General features: G+C 55.8%; 2 protein-coding genes across 5 annotated transcripts; both read left to right on the forward strand.

Annotated features, from left to right (window-relative positions):
• Positions 1–420: 420 nt before the first annotated feature.
• On the forward strand, positions 421–16,366 carry DDR2 (discoidin domain receptor tyrosine kinase 2). 3 transcript variants are annotated; one of them, XM_071751292.1, is made up of 17 exons: positions 421–573; positions 4,504–4,604; positions 6,309–6,411; positions 7,044–7,275; positions 7,854–8,001; positions 8,118–8,223; positions 9,017–9,200; positions 9,284–9,527; positions 10,311–10,373; positions 10,522–10,652; positions 11,196–11,406; positions 11,832–12,055; positions 12,157–12,293; positions 12,717–12,908; positions 13,296–13,524; positions 14,374–14,523; positions 15,008–16,366. In XM_071751292.1, the coding sequence occupies exons 2-17, from the start codon at positions 4,514–4,516 to the stop codon at positions 15,143–15,145; spliced, it is 2,583 nt and encodes an 860-aa protein (XP_071607393.1). In that variant the 5' UTR covers positions 421–573; positions 4,504–4,513; the 3' UTR covers positions 15,146–16,366. The 3 variants fall into 3 exon arrangements, with proteins under 3 accessions (XP_071607393.1, XP_071607395.1, XP_071607392.1); XM_071751291.1 differs by lacking the exon at positions 421–573 and adding an exon at positions 2,479–2,903; XM_071751294.1 differs by lacking the exons at positions 14,374–14,523; positions 15,008–16,366 and having other exon boundaries at positions 483–573; positions 12,717–12,918; positions 13,300–13,382.
• Positions 16,367–18,751: 2,385 nt separating this feature from the next.
• Positions 18,752–25,755, forward strand: HSD17B7 (hydroxysteroid 17-beta dehydrogenase 7). Of its 2 annotated transcripts, XM_071751295.1 has the most exons (9): positions 18,752–18,853; positions 18,983–19,186; positions 20,090–20,182; positions 21,341–21,455; positions 21,968–22,162; positions 22,946–23,050; positions 23,887–23,943; positions 24,440–24,538; positions 24,860–25,755. In XM_071751295.1, exons 1-9 carry the CDS (start codon positions 18,819–18,821, stop codon positions 24,953–24,955), a joined length of 999 nt encoding a protein of 332 aa, XP_071607396.1. In that variant the 5' UTR covers positions 18,752–18,818; the 3' UTR covers positions 24,956–25,755. The 2 variants fall into 2 exon arrangements, with proteins under 2 accessions (XP_071607396.1, XP_071607397.1); XM_071751296.1 differs by lacking the exons at positions 22,946–23,050; positions 23,887–23,943; positions 24,440–24,538; positions 24,860–25,755 and adding an exon at positions 22,260–22,410.
• Positions 25,756–26,053: the final 298 nt, after the last annotated feature.

A 26,053-nucleotide genomic window follows, 5' to 3' on the forward strand; every position in this document is an offset into this window, starting at 1 on the left:
CTGGAGAACTCTACCCATCCCTCTTTGGGATGTGTTTTTTGGTTTTTCCCCACATTTTGGGAGCAGTGCTGACTGAGTGAGAGGTGACCCCCACCCTGTGGGACCTGACAGTGCCAGCAAGCAAAATGCTGCCTCTTGCTTTAAGCTCCTTCACTGCTTACGGGGATTTTTCTCTTTTTTTTTTTTTTTTTTTTTTTTTCTTTTTTCTTTTTTTTTTTTTTTTTTTATTATTTTTTTTCCTCTCGGACTATGAATGGGTTTTGCTGTAAATTATAGCTTTGCACACATTCCCTGGGGCTGGAGGAAAATAACCTCTGCTTGCAAAGCCAGCCTGGATTGGTGACTGGCTCCCTCTCTCTCTCTCTCTCTCTCTCTCTCCCTTCCCTAATTGAAACCAAATGTGCAAGATGTAGGATTGTGGGATTTCTGGCAGGCTCCCAGGAATCTCCAGAATGTGAACACTCTCCCAGAGGCATCTTGCATCAGCCCGGGGAAGTTTGCTCCTTGCCTGGCTCCCCCCGGGCAGGGCGAGGGGCGAGGAGCCCGCCCGCTCCCACCTCTCCCTCCTCTCTGGTGAGTTCCATGGGGGTCCTGGGGGGGTCTTGACCCCCTTCAGACAAGATTTTGGGGGGGATGTGGGGTCACTTGTGCTCCGTGCTGGAGTCTGGGCAGAGGGGATGGGGTGTGGGTCTGCTCGGGGTTGTGTTCCCACCCAAGGAGGTGACACTCGGTTTCTTCTCTCTGTTTTTTTTTTTTTTTTTTTTTTTGCTGCTCCCTGAATTTTATATATATATTTTTTTTCCTATTTTTTTGGATATTTTTCCCCATGCCTCGTGCCAGGCCAACGTTTCCTGGTGTCCCATCTCTGTGTTTGTTGGCAGAGCCAGGGGAGGGGGGTGGGGGATGATGCTGGCCATCCCAAGGCCATATTGTCCCCAGGGTCCCCCAGCCAGGACCAGGTAACACTGGGGAGGGGACACATGGGGACAATGTGGACATCCTGCTCCTCATCCTCCCCTTTCCCAGCCCTGCACCCTGGCTGGGTGACACTGCCATGGAGCAGGGCAGCAAATTTTCAGCTAACAGAGAGTCCTGTGTCCCCAGGTCCCATGTCCCCAGTCCCATGTCCCCATGTCCCCAGGCTGTGGTGCTGGCACTGTCCCTCCAGAGCAGTTGGCAGCAACGGGGCCATGCTGGCTGCTTCTCCAAGCCTGTGTGGCTGGGATGCCCTGGCTGAGCCTGGCTGGGGAGGTGCTTGCTGCTGCAGAAAATGGGGCTGCATCCAGCCTTGAGAAGGTCTAAAATGGCTTTTTTTTCTTTTTTTTTTTTTTTTTCTTTGGGAGGGGAGGAGATCTACAGGTCCCAGAATGCTGCTCTGTGCTCCGGCCGAGGCTGCCTTAGGATGCTGGGGGGGTAGTGCCAGCTGGGGAGGGGGTCCTGAACCCCCTTAAGCAACATTTAACCTTGGGGTTATGTTCTAGGGCCATCCAGAGCTTCTCGGGGATGTTTCCCTCCAGCATGGCCTCGGTTTGCTCCACCCCCTTGCCATCCCAGTATGAGGAAAGGCCCTGCAATGGGAGCCCAATATCCAGGATTTAGGGTGCAGAGGGGGTGAGGGTTTCAGCCCCCTCCCCACAAAAAATCCTTGTGGGGAGGATGGCAGGGTCCCCCCTGGGAGCTGGGGTTGGAGGGGAGAGGGACAGTGGCTGCCCAGCAGTTTGTCTCTAAACAAATGGAGATTTATTTGGGGTTTTTCCCCCCCCTCTAATTTTCCTCTTCGATTTCGGTGGAATAAGAAAGGAGGGAAAAGAAAAAGGGGGGAAAAAAGCAAAACAGCAGCTGAGGGAAGCTCTCAAGCCCAGGCGATGCCAGGGAGGAGCTCCAAAAACTCTCTGCACTAAAAATTTCCAGTGATTGAAAAGTTTTAGCAAATATTTTTTAGACAAAAAGCTGCAGAGCTCTCTCTTGTGCGAGGCTGGTGGAACAAAAGTCGTTTCTTTCTGGGTTTCTTTGTGTGTCCCTTAACTTCCAGCCTTGGTACCTGGGTCACCAGCTCCCCACAGTCCCCCAGACCCACTCCCAGGAGTGGGAGTGACCAGAACTTCCCAGCAGCTGCGTGGGGATAAATTTCCCTATATTAACCCAAATGTAAATATATTTTCTGTGGGATATTACAGCATCTGGTGTCCTGATGTTCACAGAGTTTATTCAGCCTGAAAGAATAGTGGGTATGGGGGGGGGGAATATCCCTGGATCTTTTTTGGAATGCAGAAGGAAATTGAGATTTTACTGCTGGGGGAACTGGGAGCTCAAACCCAGGAGCCCCTTGCATTCCTCCCAGGGATGCAGCTGAAATTTGCAGTTGCAACCAACTAAACCTTCCCCTAAAATAAAATAAATAAATTAAAAAAAAAAAAAAAAAAAAAAAAAGGGAAGTAAAAGAAAAAGCAACCACATACATGGTGGAAAAAAAAAGGGGGGAAAAAAAGTCCCCATGGGTCCAGCTGTTTGTGGTATTTATCAGACCCCTGGGGAACCCAGCTTTGCACCCCTGGGTGCAGGGAGGCTCTGGCAGGGTGCAGGTCCCTGGGACTTTGCACCCTCCTTGTGTTTTGGCATCTTCCCAGCACTCCTGCCTTGGTTCTGCTGTGCCAAAGCCCAGTTCTGCCAGGGAGCAGGGCTGGATCCAGCCCCTCCCAGCTGGGGACAGGGACAGGGACAGCTGGTTTGGGCTTTGTCCTGGTGGTGGGGACAAGGCTGTGGGTCCTGGGATGGGATCACTGGTGCTGAGCCAGCTCAGGGACCCATCAAACCAGTTCAGGCATCCCTGGTACAGCAGAACTTGGCTGGATTTACCCCAGCACTCAAGTGCAGGAAGGAGCTCTGGTCCCTTTGGCCCCCAGGTTAGTAAGTTCTTTCTGCAAACTTGCATTTAAATGCAATTAAAATAGGTTTTTTTAATTTAATTTTATTTTTTTTTTAATAAAAAGAGTAAGCTGCACCCAGGGCTTACGTGGAGGGCTGCTCCAGGAGGATGAAAATCCTCTTGGCAAACAAGGGAAGAGGGAGCCCTGGGCAGGGCTGGTGATGGTTGGGGGGGTGTCCATGGGGCATCCCCCAGCACCATGCCCTGCCCTGGGGGTTGTGGGTGCTGCAGGAGCTGCTCAGGCTCTGGGTGCTCCTGGCAGGACCGTGGCTGGGAAGTGGCAGTCAGAGGGTGGGCATCTCCTGGGGCTGGGGGGATCCCCTCATGCCAAGGAGAGCTCTCCCCTGGGCACCAGCCCTTTTTCTCACCTTGCTGCAGCCAGAGCCCTCTTCCAGGCCCCTCAGGTCCTTTCTCTCCCACATTGCCCTAGTAGCAGGCTCCACTGCCCTCTGCCACACCTCCCCCTGTCACTTGTGTCCCCAGGATCTGCTCTGCCATGGGCAACTCTCACAATAAATATGCCATAAATCCTGGGTGATTATCTGCTCTTATCTCTCCCCAGCCAGAAGGCCGGGAAGCCACGTGCTGCCCCGTGCTCTGACTCTGTGGTGTGATGGGTTGTGCAGTGAATTATTGCTCCCAAAAGCCACCCAAGAGCAGGCAGCCCAGCTGGAGCTTTTTCCTTGCCCTTTGGTGGGCACTGACCCCAAGCAGATCCCTGGGAAGTTCCTGTGGATCCTGTGGCCACTTTGTCAGCTCCATGGACATGGCAGGGCCACGTGTTTTGTATGTGCTGGGGCTGTGTTGCCACAGCACCCTGATGCTGTGGATCCTGGGGGGGTGGGGGTGGAGAGGGGATGGGATACTGGGACCCCTTTGGCCAAGCATCCCAGATGTGAGGCTGGGAGTTCATAGAACCACAGAATCATAGAATTGGCTGGGTTGGAAGGGACCTCAGAGCTCATCAAGTCCAACCCTTGATCCACTCCCACTGCAGTTCCCAGCCCATGGCACTGAGTGCCACATCCAGGCTCTTTTGAAATATCTCCAGGGATGGAGAATCCACCCCTTCCCTGGGCAGCCCATTCCAATGGCTGAGCACCCTCTCCAGAAAGAAATTCTTTCTAATGTCCAACCTAAACCTCCCCTGGCACAACTTGAGACCTCTTGTGCCCTCTTGTCTTGCTGAGAGTTGCCTGGGAAAAGAGCCCAACCCCCCCCTGGCTCCAACCTCCTTTCAGGGAGTTGGAGAGAGTGATGAGGTCTCCCCTGAGCCTCCTCTTCTCCAGCCTCAACACCCCCAGCTCCCTCAGCCTCTCCTCATAGGATCTGTGCTCCAGTCCCTTCCCCAGCCCAGTTGCCTCCTTTGGACCTGCTCCAGCACCTCAATCTCCTTCCTGAGCTGAGGGGCCCAGAACTGGACACTTGCTCCTTCTGCAAGGCTGAGGTGTAGGGACACATGGAGTGGGGCAGGGGAAGCCCTCCTGTCCTGGGCTGCCTGTCCCAGCCAGCAGCAGCATTTCTGGGTGGTTCAGCTCAGCTCAGTGTGATGATGAGTCCTGGCTCTGTCTCTGCAGGACTGCAGACATGCTGGCCACCCCCAGCCCAGCCCTGTTGCTGCTGCTGCCACCACTGCTGCTCCTCATCTTGCAGGCTGCCAGAGCCCAGGTCAACCCAGGTAAGTTGGGAGAGCTGGAGACAAGGGATGCTCCTGCTGAAGATGCACCCGTCCCTCAGTCAGATGGGGAGCAGGTGCCTGGAAGAGCCCTGAGCTGTGTTTCACCAGGTTTCACAATCCTGCCAGCTTGTCAGAGCTTGGGCTCGTGTCACTTCCACCCCCTCTGGAGCCTTCCCAGTGTGTGATGGCCCCAGGTCCTCTGCTGCCCTCCTGCCCGTGGCTCTGCCACCACCAGTGACCCAGGAAGCATCCCCAGGGTGCCACGGGTGGCCCTGGTGGCTAGCGGGGTGCTGGCAAGGCTCTGAGAGGTTCAGCTTTGAGGCTGTGGTGTGCAGAAGGCAAGTCACAGGGGTATTGTTGGCTGCTGCTGGGAGGTGCTTTCTGTGGTGGTTTTTGCAGCAAACCAAGATTTAGGAAAGTGGCTTTGACTGGGTGCCTGGTTTCTGCTCAGGAACCACAACACTGTGCTGGATGCCAGCCAGGGAAGTGTGTTTAGATGGTGGTTTCTGCAGGGATGGACACAGAGCCCAAGGCACCTGCAGCACATGAGGGTTTCCTCAGGGCATCCCCATAACGAGGCCCTTCAAAGGTTCCTTCCATCCGTGGGAAGTTCACTGAGTCTTTCCTGGAGGGTGCAGAGTGCTTAGGGAAGCTCTTCTTGTTTCTCTGGCTTTGTCTGGCCAGGATGGTTATTACCTGGGGTAAAGGAGCTGAGCTGAGCTCCACATCTGGCAAGAATTAAATCAGAATTCAGTGGGGGCTTTGCTCTGCAGGGAGAGCTGGAGACAAGGGATGCTCCTCACCGTGCCAGTGCTCATGCTGGAGATCCCATCCCTCTCCCTGTGGTGTGGGGTCCTGGGGGTGGGATCTGGCTTCCAGGGAGCACCGTGGGCTTCTTGCTGGGCGAGCTAGAGGCTGTGTGGGCAGGAGGTGGCCCTGGCACTGCATCTTCCCCTGGTCCCTGCCACCTGGGTGCTGCGGGTGTTTGCTCCAGGCAGCGTGTGGAGGGAGGACTGTGGGCTGGAGCTGTTGGCCAGACAGTAAACACGGCCTGACAAACCAACCTTTCAGCAGCTCCCTTGGCAAACGGGTGTGAAAAAAACAACAAAAAAAACCCCAAAAAAACTCCTGGGAAGCAGCGTGGCTGCAGTGCTGGGAGAGCTGGCTGCCACGCAGGGATGCAGCCTCCTCGCCATCCCGTGTATTTTTCCACTCCCAGCCAGGGCAGGAGCAGAGCCTGGTGCTGGGAGCTGTGAGGTGGTGGCAGGGAGGGCGAGCACCTGCATTTGTCACTTGTTCCCCCTTTCAGAGAGGTGGCACAGGTGAGAGCAGGTTGTTGGAAGTGGGGTTTTGGGGTGAGCAGCTGGGTTCCCCCAGAACAAGGGGACAGCTGTGCCAGCCCACGGGCTCTGCTTTCACTGAGCTGCAGGCTGAGGGGACCTCTGGGGACATCTGTGGCCAGCACTGCCTCCCCTTGCTGCTGGTTTTGCTGGGTGGGCACCTGCTTGTGGCTCCATGCAGGAGAGGCACAGGAATTGTGCTTCATCCCTGCTCCCCCCAAAGCAGAGGGATGGTGAAAGCTCTGCCTGAGCTGCCTCTGCTCTGCTCCAGTTGTGCCCCGGCCCCAGAAGTGCCATCCCGTGTCCCCAAACCTGTGGAGGTGGGGAGGGATGTCCTCTGAGAGCTCTCCTGGTGTTGTTGCAGCCGTGTGCCGGTATCCCTTGGGAATGTCCGGCGGGCACATCCCTGATGAGGACATCTCAGCCTCCAGCCAGTGGTCTGACTCTACAGCTGCCAAGTATGGACGGTGAGTGTGGGGTCCCTCAGAGGGGCTGCTCTGCCACAGGAGGGCAAAAGGGAGTATTGTGTCCAGTTCTGGGCCCCTCAGTTCAAGAAGGACAGGGAAGTGCTTGAAAGAGTCCAGCGCAGAGCTACTGAGATGATTAAGGGAGTGGAACATCTCCCTTATGAGGAAAGGCTGAGGGAGCTGGGTCTCTTTAGTTTGGAGAAAAGGAGACTGAGGGGTGACCTCATCAATGTTTTCAAATATGTAAGGGGTGAGTGTCAGGGAGATGGAGTTAGGCTTTTCTCAGTGGTGACCAGTGATAGGACAAGGGGTAATGGGTGTAAATTGGAGCATAGGAGGTTCAAGTTGAATATCAGAAAAAATTTTTTTACTGTAAGGGTGACGGAGCCCTGGAACAGGCTGCCCAGGGGGGTTGTGGAGTCTCCTTCACTGGAGACATTCAAACCCCACCTGGACACGTTCCTAGGCGATGTACTCTAGGGGGCCCTGCTCTGGCAGGGGGGGTTGGACTAGATGATCTTTCCAGGTCCCTTCCAACCCCTAGGATTCTAGGATTCTATGATTCTATGAAAAGAAGGGCCCTGGGGTGGCTTCGTCTGCCTGAGAATGGCTCCTGCCCTCTGGGTTTGCAGGCTGGACTCAGAGGGTGGTGACGGTGCCTGGTGTCCCAAGATCCCGGTGGAACCCGATGACCTGAAGGAATTCCTGCAGATCGACCTCCAAGGACTCCACTTCATCACCCTGGTGGGCACCCAAGGCCGCCACGCCGGGGGCCACGGCAACGAGTTTGCCCCCATGTATAAGATCAACTACAGCCGGGATGGCACCCGCTGGATCTCCTGGAGGAACCGGCACGGGAAGCAGGTGAGAAGAGGCAGTTCAGGAAGGAGATGGAGGTGCTGGAGCAGGTCCAAAGGAGGCAACCGGGCTGGTGAAGGGACTGGAGCACAGATCCTATGAGGAGAGGCTGAGGGAGCTGGGGGTGTTGAGGCTGGAGAAGAGGAGGCTCAGGGGAGACCTCATCACTCTCTCCAACTCCCTGAAAGGAGGTTGGAGCCAGGGGGGGTTGGGCTCTTTTCCCAGGCAGAGATCAGTCAGACAAGAGGCCACGGGCTTAAGCTCTGCCAGGGGAGGTTTAGGTTGGATATTAGGAAGAAATTCTTTCCAGAGAGGGTGCTCAGGCATTGGGATGGGCTGCCCAGGGAGGGGGTGGATTCTCTATCCCTGGAGGTTTTTAAGAAGAGCCTGGATGTGGCACTGAGTGCCATGGGCTGGGAACCACGGGGGGAGTGGATCAAGGGTTGGACTGGATGCTCTCAGAGCTCCTTTCCAACCCAGATGATTCTATGATTCTATGAATCTAAGATGGGTGGGGGGGAGCTACACTAGGCAATGTGTAGGGGCCTGTGGTGCCTGTCCCCACCACCCTGCTCTCTCCCCAGCTGCTGGATGGAAATACCAACCCCTACGACATCGTCCTGAAGGACCTGGAGCCCCCCCTCATCGCCCGCTTCATCCGCTTCATCCCTGTCACCGACCACTCCATGAACGTCTGCCTGCGTGTGGAGTTGTATGGCTGTGTCTGGCTGGGTGGGTGGTGTGGTCCCCGTGTCCTTCCCGTGTCCCCAGAGCCTGGCTGGAAGGGGGAGGGGGTCTGTCCATCCCGTTGGGGGCTGTCTGTCCCTCTCACCCTCTTCTCCCTGCAGATGGGTTGGTGTCCTACAACGCTCCAGCCGGGCAGCAGCTCGTCCTTCCCGGGGGCACTGTCATCTACCTGAATGACTCTGTGTATGATGGGGCTTTTGGGTACAGGTGAGGATTGGGTGGGCTTCTACACATGGCGGGCACTGTGCCAGGCAGGGTGTTTCTTCCCTGCGTTTGCAAAGTGATGCTGATCCTCAGCAAAGAGTTGGAGGCTCCCTGAATCCGGAGAGGTGGCCGGCTCTGGGAGGCAGCACAGATCCTATGAAGAGAGGCTGAGGGAGCTGGGGGTGTTGAGGCTGGAGAAGAGGAGGCTCAGGGGAGACCTCATCACTCTCTACAACTCCCTGAAAGGAGGTTGGAGCCAGGGGGGGGTTGGGCTCTTTTCCCAGGCAACTCTCAGCAAGACAAGAGGGCACAAGAGGTCTCAAGTTGTGCCAGGGGAGGTTTAGGTTGGACATGAGAAAGAATTTCTTTCTGGAGAGGGTGATCAGGCATTGGAATGGGCTGCCCAGGGAAGGGGTGGATTCTCCATCCCTGGAGATATTTCAAAAGAGCCTGGATGTGGCACTCAGTGCCATGGGCTGGGAACTGCAGTGGGAGTGGATCAAGGGTTGGACTTGGTGAGCTCTGAGGTCCCTTCCAACCCAGCCCATTCTATGATTCTATGATGATGGTGACAGCACGGTGGGCAATGCACCCCCCAGTCTATCTCTTGTGAAGTTTACTCTAATTGCACAGCATGTTCATCACCCCACACCAGATTTTCCAGAGAGGGCATCAAGAAAAAAAAAAAAAAAACACCCTAAATTTCCAGGAGCTGCCGGGGAGGGCAGTGCTGGACAGTGTCAGGTTTGTGGGGTTGGTGACAGTCGCCCTCCCTTTCCTCCCTCCCACGTGCCAGCATGACCGAGGGCCTGGGCCAGCTGACAGATGGTGTGTCAGGGCTGGATGACTTCACCCAGACCCACGAGTACCACGTCTGGCCGGGTTATGACTACGTGGGCTGGCGCAACGAGAGCACCGCCGGGGGCTACGTGGAGATCACCTTTGAGTTCGACCGCATCAGGAACTTCACTGCCATGAAGGTCTGGCTGTCCCCGAGCCCCCTGCCCCAGCCCCTGTGCCTCCAGCCCTTGCCACGGGTGTCCTGATCAGAGCTGCTCCACAGGTCCACTGCAACAACATGTTTGCCAAAGGGGTGAAGATCTTCAAGGAGGTGCAGTGCTACTTTCGCTCCGATACCAGCGAATGGGAGCCCAGTGCCATCTCCTCCGTGCTGGTGCTGGATGATGTCAACCCCAGTGCCCGTTTTGTCACCGTGCCCCTGCTCCACCGCATGGCCAATGCCATCAAGTGCCAGTACTATTTTGCTGATGCCTGGATGATGTTCAGTGAGATCACCTTCCAGTCCGGTACCTGCTGCCATGAGCCCTCGGGGGACTGGGGCTTTCTGGGGGGGTTAAAGGAGGGAGTGGGCATGTGGGACACCCATCCCCCCTCCCCTGATGGTCTCTCTTCTCATTTCTCTTTTCCCTTTTCTCTCTCTCTTCTTTCTTCTCTCTTCTCTCTTCTCTCTCTTCTCTCTTTTTTCTTTCTTTTCTTCTCTCTCGTCTTTCTTCTGCTTTCTTCTGCTTTCTTCTGCTTTCTTCTGCTTTCTTCTGCTTTCTCCTTCCTCCTTCCTCCTTCCTCCTTCCTCCTTCCTCCTTCCTCCTTCCTCCTTTCTCCTTTCTCCTTCCTCCTTCCTCCTTCCTCCTTCCTCCTTCCTCCTTCCTCCTTCCTCCTTTCTCCTTCCTCCTTTCTCCTTCCTCCTTCCTCTTTCCTCTTTCCTCTTTCCTCCTTCCTCCTTCCTCCTTCCTCCTTCCTCCTTCCTCCTTCTCCTTCCTCCTTCCTCCTTCCTCCTTCCTCCTTCCTCCTTCCTCCTTCCTCCTTCCTCCTTCCTCCTTCCTCCTTTCTCCTTCCTCCTTTCTCCTTCCTCCTTTCTCCTTCCTCCTTTCTCCTTTCTTCTTCCTCCTTCCTCCTTCCTCCTTTCTCCTTCCTCCTTTCTCCTTTCTCCTTCCTCCTTCCTCCTTTCTCCTTTCTTCTTCCTCCTTCCTCCTTCCTCCTTCCTCCTTCCTCCTTCCTCCTTCCTCCTTCCTCCTCTCTTCTCTCTCTCTCTCTTCTTTCTTCTCTTCTTCCTCTTCTCTCTCCCTTCCCAGATGCAGCCATGTACAACAACTCAGTGGCCCCCCCTGAGGCACCCGTGGTCCCCACCACTTATGGTAAGCTGTGGAAAGCCACCTCACCCCCTGAGCTGGGTGGGGAGATGCTCTGGGGGGGGGGGATCTGCCCCCTCCAATGGAGGAAAGGGGCAGGGGCTCTCTCCACTCCCTGCTGTGACAGCCTCCTGATGTCCCCTTCTCCTGCCAGACCCCACGCTCAAAGTCGACGACAGCAACACGCGCATCCTGATCGGGTGCCTGGTGGCAATCATCTTCATCCTGGTGGCCATCATTGTCATCATTCTCTGGAGGCAGTTCTGGCAGAAGATGCTGGAGAAGGTGAGGCAGGGCAGGGGGGCTGGTGAGGTGTATTAAGGTCATGGGCTTGTCCCAGGCCAGTTCTTGTGGGAGCTCAGCACGGGCACAGCAGGGATTTCTTTGCCAGGGCTGATGCTCCCTTCTCCTCTAGAAGGTTGTGATTTGCACCCATCTTCCAAGCAAGGGGATTTAGCTGAGCCGGGCAGTGACTTTGGGAGCTTGTCCATCTCTCTGTCCTTTGTCCTCTGTCCCACTGTCCTGGGGAGCCTGAGGGGTCTCACTGCAGCCCCTGGCTAGCCCAGGGCGATCTCAGAGGTGATGGAGCCCAACTCTTCTCCACAGAGGCAGACAATAAAAGGGATTGCACAAGGACAAATGTCCTCCCCAGGACAGGGCACTGGGGAGGTGGTCTTGTCCCTGGGCACAGCCACAGTGCCACAGAGCAGAGGAGACCACATCCCCCTGGTGCTGTGGAGCCCCCCCTGTCCCAGCTCTCTCCCTTCTTGGTCCCAGCTCTCTCCCTCCTTGGTCCCAGCTCTCTCCTTCCTTGCTGCCCTCTCGCAGGCATCACGGAGGATGCTCGATGATGAAATGACTGTCAGCCTCTCCCTGCCCAGCGAATCCAGCATGTTCAACCACAACCATTCCTCCTCCTCCAGCGAGCAGGAATCCAGCTCCACCTACGACCGGATTTTTCCCTTGGGACGTGACTACCAGGAGCCTTCCCGCCTGATCCGCAAGCTGCCGGAATTCGCCCCGGTGGAGGAGGACGCAGGTGAGGGTTGGGACCCTCTGCAGGGTGAGAGCCCAGCCCACCCTACACCCAGCCCAGTGCAGCCCCAGCCTTGGCTTTTGGCCAAGCTCCAGATGTTTTTTAGGTGGAATGTTGCGTGAGCTCTGTGTTCCCAACGCTTTCCTTAGAATTCCCCTCCCAAGCTTCCCTTCCTCAGCTGGGCAGAGGTCTGGGCTCTGATTCTTGCTCATCTGGCACTCGATGGGTGCCACGGGGTGGGTGCATTTTTCAGGGATGAGGAAGAGGAGCAGCAGCCCCTGGTGCCTGCCCAGCCATGCCAGGGCAACAGAAAGTCTTTGGGGAGCATCAGGGATGGAGAAGGAGGTGGCTGAGCAGGCACAGGGAGGGGGGGAAGGTGTAGGGCAGGGACACCCTCAGCAGGGCTGATCCTGCTGTGTCCACCACAGGCTGCAGTGTCCCTGTGAAGCCATTCCAGGCCAGTGTCCCCGAGGGTGTCCCCCACTACGCCGAGGCCGACATCGTCAACCTGCAGGGTGTGACGGGTGGCAACACCTACTCAGTGCCAGCCCTCACCATGGACCTGCTCTCCGGGAAAGATGTAGCCGTGGAGGAATTCCCCAGGAAGCTGCTGACCTTCAAGGAGAAGCTGGGGGAAGGCCAGTTCGGAGAGGTGAGTGGGAGCTGGACCTGCTGCAACATGGGGCTCAGGCAAGGCTCTTCCTGGGGCTGGGGGCTGGTGGGAGGTAAGGGCTGCCCATTTTTCCCCTCCAGGTTCACCTCTGTGAGGTCGAGGGGATAGAGAAGTTCACGGGCAAGGACTTTGCCCTGGAGGGCTTGGATGCCAGCTCCAACCACCCCGTGCTGGTGGCTGTGAAGATGCTGCGAGCAGATGCCAACAAAAATGCCAGGTACAGGGCCAGAGGGGGCAGATGTCCTGGAATCTCTTCCCTGACTACCCCCACCCCTCATCCAGAGCGTTTGGAAAGCATCCCCTTGCCTCCAGCAGCTTGGGCCTTGGTGCAGCCACGAGGACCACATGTGTCTGAGCTCTCTGAAGGTCCTGAGCTGCAAGCTGCTGTGATTTAGGACTTTTTGTCCTGGCTGGTCCTAAACAGCTTCCCAGCACCCCATCCACCAGCCAAGTTTACCCCACAGCCACATGTGGATCAGCCCCAAGTTCCCCCTCATGACCCCCAGTCCCAGGGGAGGGGGGGGACCCGTGGGTGCCAGGGGGGTTCAGAGGGGTGGGTGAGATGCTCAGCTGGTTTGTGCACACCTCCGTGCTCCTCTGGGTCTGTCTATCCGATCCGTGTGGTTTCTGTTCCGGAAAGGAATGATTTTCTGAAGGAAATCAAGATCATGTCGAGGCTGAAGGACCCCAACATCATCCGGCTGCTGGCAGTGTGCATCACGGATGATCCCCTGTGCATGATCACTGAGTACATGGAGAACGGAGACCTCAACCAGTTCCTGTCCCGCCAGCAGGCAGGCAGCACCCCTGGTAGCCCTGCACCCACCGTCAGGTAGGGCTCCCTGCTCTGGCATCCTGGGGCCAGGTCCCCCCCTCCCCCTGGCAGCCATCCTTCCCCAGAGCCTCAGTCTTCCCTTGTCCCTCCCCCCCAGGCAACTCTCAGCAAGACAAGAGGGCACAAGAGGTCTCAAGTTGTGCCAGGGGAGGTTTAGGTTGGACATGAGAAAGAATTTCTTTCTGGAGAGGGTGATCAGGCATTGGAATGGGCTGCCCAGGGAAGGGGTGGATTCTCCATCCCTGGAGATATTTCAAAAGAGCCTGGATGTGGCACTCAGTGCCATGGGCTGGGAACTGCAGTGGGAGTGGATCAAGGGTTGGACTTGATGAGCTCTGAGGTCCCTTCCAACCCAGCCAATTCTATGATTCCATGATTCTACAGTGACCTGAGGTTCATGGCCACCCAGATTGCCTCTGGCATGAAGTACCTCTCCTCCCTCAACTTTGTGCACCGAGACCTGGCCACACGCAACTGCCTGGTGGGGAAGCAGTTCACCATCAAGATAGCTGATTTTGGGATGAGCAGGAACCTCTACAGCGGGGATTACTACCGCATCCAGGGCAGGGCCGTACTTCCCATCCGATGGATGTCCTGGGAGAGCATCCTGCTGGTACGTGGGGTCCTCTGGTGGACACTGACTGCTCTTTTCCTTGGGCTGGGGATGCTGATGGGATGGAGAAATCTCCATCAAGATAGCTGATTTGGGAATGAGCAGGAATCTCTACAATGGGGATTCCTTCCCATCCAAGGGAGTGCTTCCCATCCACTGGATGTCCTGGGAAGCATCCTGCTGGTATGTGGGGTCCTCTGGTGGACACTGACTGCTCACAGCCTGTTTTCCCTGGGCTGGGGATGCTGAAGGGATGGAGAAATCTCCATCAAGATAGCTGATTTGGGAATAAGCAGGAATCTCTACAACAGGGACTACTACCGCATCCAGGGGAGGGCGGTGCTTCCCATCCGCTGGATTTCCTGGGAGAGCATCCTCTGGTGGACACTGACAGTGCCCCGGAGCTGCTCACAGCCTCTTTTCCTTGGGATGGGGATGCTGAAGGGATGGAGAAGTCTCCATCCTCCCTGGAGCCCGACTCTGGGGTGAAGCCTGGAGGCATGGGAGCAGTGGAAGTGAGGAGGAGTAGGGTGGGGTGAGGAGCCTGTGGTGAGCTTTGGTTTCCCAGTGCCCAATCTTTGAGCTTGACTTCCTCTCCTGGCTGCAGTCAGACCTGGAAGAGGGAACAGGAATAATTTTTACCCGTGTAAACCTCAGTCCTTACCCAGACCCAGAGCTAACCCAGCTCTGACCCTGGGCAAAGAGCAGGTCTGTGGGGCTGAGGCAGCTCTGGGATGAGATCTGGAAGCTGAAGCATCCAGAAAGAGCTTTTTACCCCTGAGCACAGAGGGTTGATGGGGCAGGATGGGGTAATGCCCATGTCTGACCCCCTTGGCTCCCTTTGGCCAGGGCAAGTTCACGACTGCCAGTGACGTGTGGGCCTTTGGTGTGACACTGTGGGAGACCTTCACCCTCTGCAGGGAGCAGCCCTACTCCCAGCTCTCTGACGAGCAGGTCATCGAAAACACCGGGGAGTTTTTCCGGGACCAGGGCCGGCAGGTAGGGATGGGATGGGGTGGGGTGGGGTGGGATGGGGTGGGATGGGATGGGACAGGTAGCAGTGCTCCTAGGACATGGGGAGACCTGGGAAAGGGTTTTAAGGTGACCTTGGCTACGGGAGAGTTATGGGGCAGGAGTCCTCTGGAAAGGAGTCCTGGTGAAGGGCCTGGCACACAAACCCTGCACTTTATGCAGTTAAAGGCACCACTTGGCCCTTGATATCTCTCTGGCTTTTAGCCAGGCTGGGACACTTGAGCAGATGTCCCCGTCACCCCCACCATGCTACCTGAGGTTTCCCTTGCCCCTGGACACAGAGCAGCAAAACCCTTCCCTCGGGTGCATGGAAAAACAGAGTCCAGAGGAGCAGTTTGTTAGTTTATTTGTTTGGGTTTTTTTCTATTTGGTGGCAGTAATTCTCTCCCTTTGTCATCTTTGCCATTTTTTTGTTTGTTTGATTTTTTTGTTTTGTTTTGTTTTTTTGAAGACCTACCTTCCCCAGCCTGCACTTTGCCCTGACTCAGTCTATAAGCTAATGCTCAGCTGCTGGAGACGGGACACTAAAGACCGTCCCTCCTTCCAGGACATCCATCGCCTTCTCCAGGAGTCAGCCAGTGAAGAATGACCCTTTGCTACCCCCCAGCCTGCTCCCCATCCCTCCCTATCCCCAGAGGAGCCCGGCTGCAAACCAAAGCCACTTCACTCGGACTTCAGAAACACAACCCAGGCAGCTGGGTTCTTGTCCTCATTGTACAGTGAAGCCTCAGAGGGAAAAAACCCCAAGGCAGCGAGGAGAGCCACGACATGGGACGACTTGGACCTCCCCCTCGTGTGCTGACCCGAACCTGGGAGCGCCAAGACAAGGGTTATTTATTGGTGAAGTGTGTTCTTGGTGACGATGACTGGGACAGAGCAGCTTCTGTCCCCCAGTCAGAGAGGAGGAACATCAGCTGGACTTTCTCTGTAAGGAAGCTCCAAGGCTGAAGCAGGGACCTAGGGAAGCAGGGGATCATCCAGCAGCCACTGCCTGCTTTAGGAGGAGCCAGGAGTTGCCACTAGCTCACAGCAAGCTCTGCAATTACAGGGGGAAAGCAAAAACCCTCTGGACATTTTGGGCTTTGGAGGTACCACATGGAAGGGTGGGAAACCATGTCCCTGCCAGCCAGACCCCAGCTGACAGGGAGAAGCCTGACATCACTCCTGGCTCCTCAGCTGGGAAAGGAGTAGAAGGAGCTCGAGCAAGAGATGCTCCAAGGGGACTTTCTCTCACTGCTCATGGACACTCCAGAGCTGGTCCCACAAAATGCATTTTGGATGTGCCACGGGTGTGGGATGTTAGCAGCTTTCACCTCCAACGGGGAATCCCCAGGGCTAACCCACACCTTCACCTGCCAGGAGAGGAAGAGGCAGAAAAGCAGGGAATTTCCCAGGTGGTTCCTGATGCCCATGGCATGGAGCAGCAGGCATCTCAGCTCTCAGGGCAGGGATCTCAGCTCAGCTGAAGTGCTTGGGCTGGACTCTGCCACCCAGAGCATCCCAGTCTGGCACCAGTCCTGGATCCAGCAGCTCTGTGGGCAAACCGGGCAGGTGCATAACCCACGGGCCCTGCTGGAGTCCTGGCAGGTTACCTGCCATGCATGAAAATGGGATCCTCCTGCAGCTGGACGGGAGGAATTTTGTCCTTACAGGGCACATGGACCCCTCCATCCTCTTCCACCAATTAGTCCAGCACCATCAAGTCAAGCATGGCAGAGTTTCCATTATGCTATTACTAAGGCCTGTATATATTCAGTAGATGCACCTATATATGGGGGCAAACCCGCTGAAGAGACACTTGTTACATGAACCTGGTTGTGTGGTTTCCTTGTGGCAGCTGAGGAGGGGGTTGGAGCCGCCTCCGTGGGCACTGCCAGGGGGCTCTGGGGCTGCACTGGGTACCCCGAGGTGCTGGGTGGGGAAAGCTCGGGGTAACAGCAGAGGAGGGGGAGGAACAAGGGTCAGGAGACCTGGTGGTTGACCCCCACCCGTTGCCCACCTCCTGGGGTGACAAGGAGGGTGCTGTAAGGCTCAGCATCCCGGGACAGGTAGCCAAGAAGACCAATGGCATCCTGGGCTGGCTCAGGAAGAGCGTGGCCAGCAGGTCCAGGGAAGGGATTCTGCCCCTGTGCTCAGCCCTGGGGAGGCCACAGCTTGAGTCCTGTGTCCAGTTCTGGGCCCCTCAGCTCAGGAAGGAGATTGAGGTGCTGGAGCAGGTCCAAAGGAGGCAACTGGGCTGGGGAAGGGACTGGAGCACAGATCCTCTGAGGAGAGGCTGAGGGAGCTGGGGGTGTTGAGGCTGGAGAAGAGGAGGCTCAGGGGAGACCTCATCACTCTCTCCAACTCCCTGAAAGGAGGTTGGAGCCAGGGGGGGGTTGGGCTCTTTTCCCAGGCAACTCTCAGCAAGACAAGAGGGCACAAGAGGTCTCAAGTTGTGCCAGGGGAGGTTTAGGTTGGACATTAGAAAGAATTTCTTTCTGGAGAGGGTGATCAGACATTGGAATGGGCTGCCCAGGGAAGGGGTGGATTCTCCATCCCTGGAGATATTTCAAAAGAGCCTGGATGTGGCACTCAGTGCCATGGGCTGGGAACTGCAGTGGGAGTGGATCAAGGGTTGGACTTGATGAGCTCTGAGGTCCCTTCCAACCCAGCCCGTTCTAGGATTCTGTGACAGTGGGTCTGGGAGAGGGGAGGGGGCAGGGAAGGTCTCATCAGGAGGCAGCAGGGTGCTGTGTGGCTGGGTGGGAGCCAGGATGGGATTTGTTGGTGCGGAGGAACCGGTGCCCGGCTGCCTCTGCCCTCGGTGCCCTCATCCTGCTCCATGCGCATCCCGGCCCCCTCGGACAGGCGGGAGCACCGGGATGGGCTCAGGGACACATCTGCCCTCGGGCACCCTGCCCGGTGTGGCCGCCGGGTGAGCAGAGAAACCGGGGAGGGGCGGGGGGAGGATGTGTCCCCCGGTCCCGTTGTGACAAGGCCTCACCGAGGACGCTGAGCCGGCAGCACGGCTGTTGGGCCGCTAAACCTCCCCCGGTGGCAACGGGCGGGAGGGCAGAGAGAGCCACGGCTGCCTGCAGGGGAACCGGGACTGCCTGCGGGGAGCAAGAGGGGATTGATTGCATGTGCCCGGTGGCTGAGGCACGGTACGGTATGGTATGGCATGGTATGGTATGGTATGGCATGGCATGGCATGGTATGGCATGGCACGGTATGGTACGGCACAGTATGGTATGGCACGGCACGGTACGGAACGGATCACAGTACGATAGAGGACAGTACAGCACCAAACGGTACGGCACAGTACGGTACAGCACGGCCTGGCCTGGTACGGTATGGCACAGTATGGCATGGTACAGCACAGCACGGCACGGCACGGCACAGCACCTTATGGCACAGTATGGCCTGATACGACATAGCACGGCATGGTACGGCACAGCACAGTATGGTACGGCACGGTATGGCACGGTATCGTGGCACGGTATGGCACGGTACGGTACATTACGGTACGGCATGGCATGGTACAGTATGGTACATTTTGTACTGGCACGGTATGGTATGGCATGTCACGGCAAGGCATGGCACAGCATGGTACGGTATGGCACGGTACGGCATGGTATGGCACGGTATGGCACGGCACGGCATGATACGGTACGGTACAGTACGGTACGTATTGGCACAGTACGGTACGGCATGGTACATTACGTATTGGCATGGTACGGCACATAACGGTACATTACGTATTGGCACGGTACAGCACGGTACAGTACAATACATTACGTATTGGCACGGTATGGTGTGGCACGGCACGGCACGGTACGGTACGGCATGGTATGGTGTGGCACGGCACGGCACGGCACGGTACGGTACGGCATGGTACGGTACGGCACGGCACGGCACGGTACGGTACGGTACGGTACGTATTGGCACGGTACGGCACAGCACGTACATTACGTACATTACGTACATTACGTACATTACGTACATTACGTACGGTACGGTCCCGTCCCGTCCAGCAGGGGGAGCATCGCGGCCCGGTGTGGGAGGAGCGGTCCGTGAGGGGGCGTGTCCGGGGGGCGTGTCCGGCGAGGCCCCGGTAAGGCCCCGCCCCCCGCTCTCGTGCCACCATCACGCCACCGGCGGCGCGGGCCCCGCCCCTGCAGCGCGCGGCGATTGGCGGGAGGGGCGGGGCGGGGCGGGGCCTCAGGCGCGCGCAGCGGTTATAGGGCGGGGCCGCGGGGGGCGGCGGGGACCGCGGTGCCGGGATGGAGCGAGTGGTGCTGGTGACCGGTGCCAGCAGGTGAGTGGCGGGGACCGGGAGCGCCGAGAATTAGTGCCGGGGCGAGTTGGGACAGGCTCGGCCCGTCCCGTCCCGTCCCGGCTCGTCCCAGCTCTGCCCGGAGCGGTATCTGACACGGTCCCGTTGCAGCGGCGTGGGGCTGGCCCTGTGCCGGAGGCTGCTGGAGGAGGATGGGCGCATCCATCTCTGCATCGCCTGCCGCAACGCCCAGAAGAGCGAGGCCACCCGAGACCTCATCCTCGCCTCCCACCCTGCCGCGCAGGTCTCGACCGTGGACGTGGACCTGGGTAACCTCGCTTCCGTCCTGCAGGTCGCACGGGAACTTCGCTGCAGGTATTGGACCCCTGCCCTCCACCCCACCTGCATCTCCATCCCCTTTCCCCCACACCTGCACCCCATCCCCTCCCCTCCACCTGACCCCAACCTGGACCCCCCTGCCCTCTACCCCACCTGGACCCCCATCCCCTCCATCTGACCCCTCTTGCCTTCCCCATCCCCTCCACCTGGATCTCCCCCCTCCATCCCATCCCCTCCACCTGGATCCCCCCCCCCCATCCCTCTCCCTCCACCTGGATCCCCCCATCCCTCTCCCTCCACCTGGATCCCCCCATCCCTTCCCTTCCACCTGGATCCCCCCAACCCTTCCCTTCCACCTGGATCCCCCCAACCCTTCCCTTCCACCTGGATCCCCCCAACCCTTCCCTTCCACCTGGATCCCCCCAACCCTTCCCTTCCACCTGGATCCCCCCATCCCTTCCCTTCCATCTGGATCCCCCCATCCCTTCCCTTCCATCTGGATCCCCCCATCCCTTCCCTTCCACCTGGATCCCCCCATCCCCTCCGCTCCAACCAGATCCTTCCCCTCTCCACCTGGATCCCCCCCCTCCCCTCTCCACCTGGATCCCCCCCCTCCCCTCTCCACCTGGATCCCCCCCCTCTCCTCTCCACCTGGATCCCCCCCCTCCCCTCTCCACCTGGATCCCCCCCCCTCCCCTCTCCACCTGGATCCCCCCCCTCCCCTCTCCACCTGGATCCCCCCCCTCCCCTCTCCACCTGGATCCCCCCATCCCCTCCCCTCCAGCCAGATCCCCCCATCCCCCTTTGCCCTCCACCCGGGTCCCCCTTTGCCCTCCACCCGACCCCCATCCCCCCCACTTGACCGCCCCCTGCCCTCCCCCCTCCCCCAGCCCCCCCTGCCCATCCTTGCCCCTCGTCCCTGTGCTTTTTCCCTGGCAGATTCCAGCGCCTGGATTTTGTCTACCTCAACGCCGGGATCATGCCCAACCCCCACGTGAACTTCAAGGCTCTCTGGCACGGTCTTCGCTCCGGGTAGGAGTTGTTGAGGGGGCTGCTCCCGAGTTTGGGGGTGCTCTGGGGTGCTGGAGGGGTTGTCACGGCCAAGGTGCGTGAGCATCTGTAGTGCTGCTCCTCTCCCTTTTCCCCGTGGTGACCTGTGGAGGTGGCACTCAGTGCCATGGGCTGGGAACCACGGCTTGTTCAAGGCTTGGATTTGATCATCCCAGAGGTCCCTTCCAACCCAGAGGATTCCATGATTCTATGGAGCATATCCCAGTGGGATTGGGTGGCTTTGTGTGGGCTTGGGGGAAGTGCAGGGGTTCTGCCAGGCACCCAGTGCTGCTTCTGATCCCTGCTGCGTGCCAGGGTAGGGTGAGGGTGCTCTCCAAATCCTGGGAATTGTGTGGGAAACAGTGGTGGGGAGGTGAGAGTTGCTCTGTGTCTCCTCACTGAGGTGTTTGGATTCTCCTGTTGGAGTTTACAGGTGTTCCCACTTGGGATTTGGGGGGATTTTGTGCAGGTGGTGGTTGGTGCTTTTTCTATAAGGTGGTTGGTGTGGGTAGGGATGGGTGCAGGAGGTACTGATGGAGCAGATCCATCCTCCAGGTGATGCAGCCTTATTCCCCTTATTTTAGGATAAGGGGATAAGGATTATTCTGTAAGCATCCTGGGGGTGAGGATTTCTCAGTGAGCATCCTGGGGAAGTTGAGTGAGGGAGCAAAATGACTTTCACTGAGAGCAATACTGCTGTTGGGGTGTTGAGTGAAGGTTCTAGACTGCTTTCTTTGTCTGCATCATCTTGGCCCTTCACCCTGGAGCTTGGGTTTTGTTATCTGAAGGGGAAATGGAAGAGCAAAATGCTTTTAATGCTCCTTTACTGTGGCTCAGGAATGGATAAGGCTTCTCTGTTCTAGTTGGTACTGAGATACTTGTAAATAAAAGGGATGGGATACTCTGTAAACTTTTTCCAGGTGTTTTTTTTTGTTGTTGTTGTTGTGGGTTTTTTTTTGTTTTTGGGGTGTTTTTTTTTTGTTTGTTTGTTTGTTTTATTTTTCCTTGGATTCATAGGGCCCTTGTAGGTGCAACTGGAGTGGAGCCTGTGAGGTGGGGGATACTCCTGAAGCAGGGGAGCAGCAGCTGCCTTCCAGCTGTGTTGTTCCTCTCTAACTTGGGTCTTTTTTGGGTTTCCAGGAGGCTCCTTCACATGCTGACAACTGCAGAAGGCATAATGACCCAGACAGACAGGCTGAATGGAGATGGGCTGCAGGAAGTCTTTGCTACCAACCTCTTTGGACACTTCATCCTGGTGAGGCTGTGTGTGAAAATCAAGCCCTGGACCTGGGGGTTGGTGTGGGAAGGGATGGCACTGAGGAATCAGTTCTGGCCTGCAGGTTTGGGTCCTGCTGCAGCCTGACAGATAAGGGGTGAGAGGGCAGAGGTATTTGGCAAAGGCTTTGTCAAAATAGCAATAAATGGTGGTAGTTGTTGCTCCAGGAGTTATTATTTTGAGTTTACTCTGTTAGGCAGCAGATAGAGGTATAGAAGCATAGGTAAACCCTATGTATCTTCCCCTGTCCAGAGGGAATACCAAAGCTTGGCTGGGTTAAGTTGCAAGGTGCAAGTGGATGGTGGCAGCTTGGAAATGCTCCTCGTGGACATATTTGTGCTGAATTTACACCCAAACAGTGGCCTCTTCTGGCTTGTCTAGTGAAGGCTGTCCAAGAAAGCTGAAATAAGCTTGCAGCTCTCCAGAACTGTAAAGCTGTCCTGGCAGACTTTAAAAGTAGTGTGGTCAATAAGTTAACTTTTCTCTTGCAGGTTCGTCAGCTCGAGTCCCTGCTCTGCAGTAATGAAAAACCCTCCCGACTCATCTGGACCTCTTCCAGCAATGCCAGGGAGTCTGCCTTCAGCCTCTCTGACTATCAGCATGCCAAGGGGCAGGAATCATACAGTTCTTCCAAATATGCAACTGACCTGACAAGTGTCATTCTCAACAGGAAATTTAATAAGCAGGTGATGATGGGGTTTATGTGTCTGAATAAACCTAATGAGCTCCTAACTATTTATAATTAGCATTGCATTGTAATTACCCAGTTGCATTTCTTTGTAGCAATCTGACATTTTCCTGAATGCACATGTGAGACCAAAATGCAGCTGAGAAATGCAGGGGAGGATCTGCCAGAGGGGTTCTTGTCCATGGGTTTTAGCTAAAAGCTTTTAGGAGAGGTTCCCTCCCCTGTGAGCTCTGTCTCTTCAGACCAAAGAACAGGTCTTAAAGAGTTCTTTGGTTGTTCCTGCCATGTGGATGTCCAAGCCATTGAGGAGCAAGCTCTTCTGATGGTTCCTGTCACAGGGAACTGATGGATTTAGCTGGCAAGCTGCAGCACTAGTCCAGCAATAGTATTTCAACAGAGTGCAGACACTTCAGGGGAAAATTATTTACTCCTTGGAGGCTGAAAGTTTTTCTCTTAAAGGTGAGATAGTCAGTGATCTGAGCAGGCTGTAATTTGTGGGATGAGTGCTGTTCCTGCTGAGCTGTGTGAAGGTTGCAACACCAGGTTGGGGTGTGTTGGGAGGCTGTGCCCTCTGCCTCACTGGGCACAGATTTAACATGGGCATCTCCAGCTTGGACCTCTCAGAAATCGCTCTCTGGCTCTGGTAGCTTAACTTCAGGGAGGAAAACACCTGCTGTTAAATAATCTCTGCACTTGCCTTAATTTTCTTGCTGAGTTCTAGGAGGGAAGGAGTCTCCAGCTAAGTGTTGTGTTACTGACTTGGCTTCTTCTCTGGCTCCAGGGTCTCTATTCCAGTGTTGTTTGCCCTGGTCTTGTCATGTCCAACATGACCTACAGAATTTTGCCAGTTTTTCTGTGGAAGCTGCTAATGCCCATCATGTGGTTGGTAAGTAGAGCTCATTCTCCTGCTGCACTGGGCAGGCTGAGCCCTCTGCAAACCTTCTCTTTGCCACCTTGGGACCCCAATTTCCAAGCAGAGTTTGGAGGTGGTGCTGGATGGCACCGTACAAAGGGTTCAGTAGCAGCATTGGTCAAAACTTCCCCTTGGAAGAGTTGCTCACCTGCTGCAAGCTTCTGGGATAAAATTTGGCCCTTGTGCTATAAAATGCTGTTAATGTCTAGGACAGAGTGTGTTTTTCAGTGTCCTTTCCATCCTTGGATGTGTCTCCTATGTTCTTCCCTCTGAAAAGCAAAGCCTCCTGCTCTCTGAATTTTCTCCAAAACTTCCCTTGCCTTTCTTCCTCTGGGCTTCAGCTTCTCAAGTTCACTCCAGTTCTGTCCCTGAAGGCTGCCTGCTGGGATCCCTGGTGCAGTTTGGGCAGGACTGGCCTTTCTGCTTCAGCTGCCCCACTTGGCAGCACCTGATCCTGGCAAATCCTATTTCTCCTGGCAGCTCCGAGGCAGTGCCTTCCCACTCCTCCTCACCACTGGCAGACCTGAAGGGCTCTGGAGACCATTCCAGAAGAGGAATATCCCTGTTTCCCTTTGTTTTCCCTGGCCTTTTTCCCTTTGGTTCCCCCTTTGGGGGTGAGCTTGGTGTGGGGGCTTGCTGATCTGGGGGGTGGCTCCAGAGCTGAGTTTGGGGTGAGAAAGGGAGGCTTTAGTCATGTCTAGGCTGTTGTCAACTTGGAGAAACATTTCTGGCTCCAGCAGGTGAGCTGGTGTGGCTGAGCTTGCCAAAGAAACCTTGGGCTGAAATTCCTGTGTTTCTTTTCCCCTCAGATCCGCTTTTTTGCCAAGACCTACACTCTGACACCACATAATGGAGCAGAAGCTCATGTAAGTGGTTGGCAACTTGAATTTTAGTATCCCTTCCCTCTGGGTAACTCTTCCAGGGTCCAAGACTGGTGGGGAAATGCTGTGTTCCACCCCTAAAAAGCCCAGAGCATCAGGTGCTGACCCACTGGGTGATTTCATCCAGTGCCTTTCATCAGATGCCCATAAAAGAGAGAATTTCAGTAAAAATGCTATTTTTTCCCCTTCTCAGACATGTAGACAGAGGGGGTGAAGGTAGGTGATGCAGGGCACAGTGTGTTTTAAGGATTTAAGTGAGCAGGTTTAGCCATGTGAACTGCTTCAGTGGTTTAGCACTGGGGTATCAGGAGAGTTTAGGGGTTATAGGTGGGGGGGAAACCAGCTCAGAGCTTCTCAGGACTTCAGCTCTCCCCTGCTTGGTGTCAGCACCTTGTTTGTTGTTGGCACTCGGGTCCTTGGCTGCAGTCTTGGTTGGGACAGTGTGTGCTTGACCTGTACATGTTTGTGCTGTTCTTCCCAGGTGTGGCTGTTCAAACAGAAGCCAGAGTACCTGGATGCACTTGTCAAATACCACAGCTGTACTTCTGGCCTGGGGAAGAATTATGTGGAGGCCAGAAAGGTAAATAAACAGCAGCCTCCTCCTGCTGCCAGGGGCTGGGCTGGGGTCTGCCATCTGCCTTGTAGGGAAAGGTTGGCATAATAGGGTTGGAAGGAAGGTTCACGTTGAATGCTGGCATGGGATGATCACTGAGGTTCCCTGGAATATCCCCTCCTGCCTCAGGCTGGAGTCTGGAAGCCCCTGGAGGTGATGGTTAGAGCAGGAGGAGTGTGTAATGCTGCTTTCCCAAGCTATGTTCCAGCTTGTGCCCTGGTGCTAGATGCCTCGGGTTCCCTGTGAATGTAGGAATTCTGGAGATGCACTCTTCTTCCTGTCTTTCAGATGGATGTGGATGAAGAAACTGCTGAGAAATTCTACCAAAAGCTCTTGGAACTGGAGAAGCAGACTCTAGAGAGATACAGTGATCTCCTAGATTAAGCCAGGGCAGTCTCATATTGGCAACCTGGGCTCTTTCCATCCTGGTGCTACTTGTGGTGCTTGCTGCTCTGCAGGCACATGGCTTCAGACCCCATCTTCCTTCTCGACAGAAGGTGAACACTTCCTGAAAATGGAAATGTGAAAACTGAAGAGAAACACATTCTCCTCTTGATATAGGATTCTTTTTTTCTTCTTGTCACAACACTGGAGACCTAGAAGGAGACTGTCTTGACAGAGTTTCAAAGCAGTGTCTTGCAGGAACATGACTGAGCCTCAAAATGTGGTTTAAATCTGGGCTTTTCCCTGCATCTTGGCCCTCCCAGTCTTTCTAGATGCTGGAACATCTCACCTGTGCCTGACCCTGAAGTCCCTGCAAGCCCAACTTTGGCAAAGCTGCTCTTCATTTGTATACCAAAGCTGGAGCTGACTTTCTGGACCTGCTCAACAAGTTTGAAGCTTACTGGAAGTCAGGTTCTACCCAGCATCTGCAGCTCCTCAAGAGCTGTGAAATGCCCTCAGCTGGGAGGGCAGATGCCTTACTGGCCTGGGGATGCCTGGATATCTGTGTTCTGATCACATCTGGCTGGAAAGACTGAAGCTGGTGGTGTTAAACTTGGGCTCAGAGCTCACCTGCTCTGTTGCCAGCAAGAGGGAGAGGTTACCATGTTGTTTTATGTATTTATTTCTCTTTTTATATAGTTGTACTGTACCAAGTATTCTCTCTGTTGTCTCTCTTGAGAAGCCTTCACAAAGTACCTGGTGTACTTCAAATGCTGCAAAGAATAAATGTCTGGAACTGACTCCTCCTTCCTCCAGTGGTGTTTTTGACTCCAAAAGCTTTTGACTCAGAGGGTTGGAAGGGAGGTTTGGTTGCTGGTGCCTTGCACACTCAGGTTGTGCATACCTGAGAAGTCTGGGGTCCCTGCTGCCCACCTCCTGGGGATTATTGCTCTTTTTTAGTTCTGTTTAATCAAAGGCTTGAGTGCCTTCTGATGACTTCAGTGTGGTTTTTGCATGCTGGGGGGGTGCCTGAGACTACTTCCCAGCCTTAGGCAGCTTTGGGGACAGAGGTGTGTCTGGTGCTTGCTCACCCTGCTG

This window comes from Heliangelus exortis, chromosome 8, assembly GCF_036169615.1.
Source record: "Heliangelus exortis chromosome 8, bHelExo1.hap1, whole genome shotgun sequence".
NCBI classification, from domain to species: Eukaryota; Metazoa; Chordata; class Aves; order Apodiformes; family Trochilidae; genus Heliangelus; species Heliangelus exortis.

Coding starts and splice junctions, on each gene's coding strand:
- DDR2 (XM_071751292.1), top strand. CDS start 4,514: ATGCTGGCCACCCCCAGCCCAGCCCTGTTGCTGCTGCTGCCACCACTG. Junction 12,056..12,156: donor GGGAAGGCCAGTTCGGAGAG/GTGAGTGGGAGC, acceptor TTTCCCCTCCAG/GTTCACCTCTGTGAGGTCGA. Junction 13,525..14,373: donor CCTGGGAGAGCATCCTGCTG/GTACGTGGGGTC, acceptor CCCTTTGGCCAG/GGCAAGTTCACGACTGCCAG.
- HSD17B7 (XM_071751295.1), top strand. CDS start 18,819: ATGGAGCGAGTGGTGCTGGTGACCGGTGCCAGCAG. Junction 23,944..24,439: donor ATAATGGAGCAGAAGCTCAT/GTAAGTGGTTGG, acceptor TGTTCTTCCCAG/GTGTGGCTGTTCAAACAGAA. Junction 24,539..24,859: donor ATTATGTGGAGGCCAGAAAG/GTAAATAAACAG, acceptor CCTGTCTTTCAG/ATGGATGTGGATGAAGAAAC.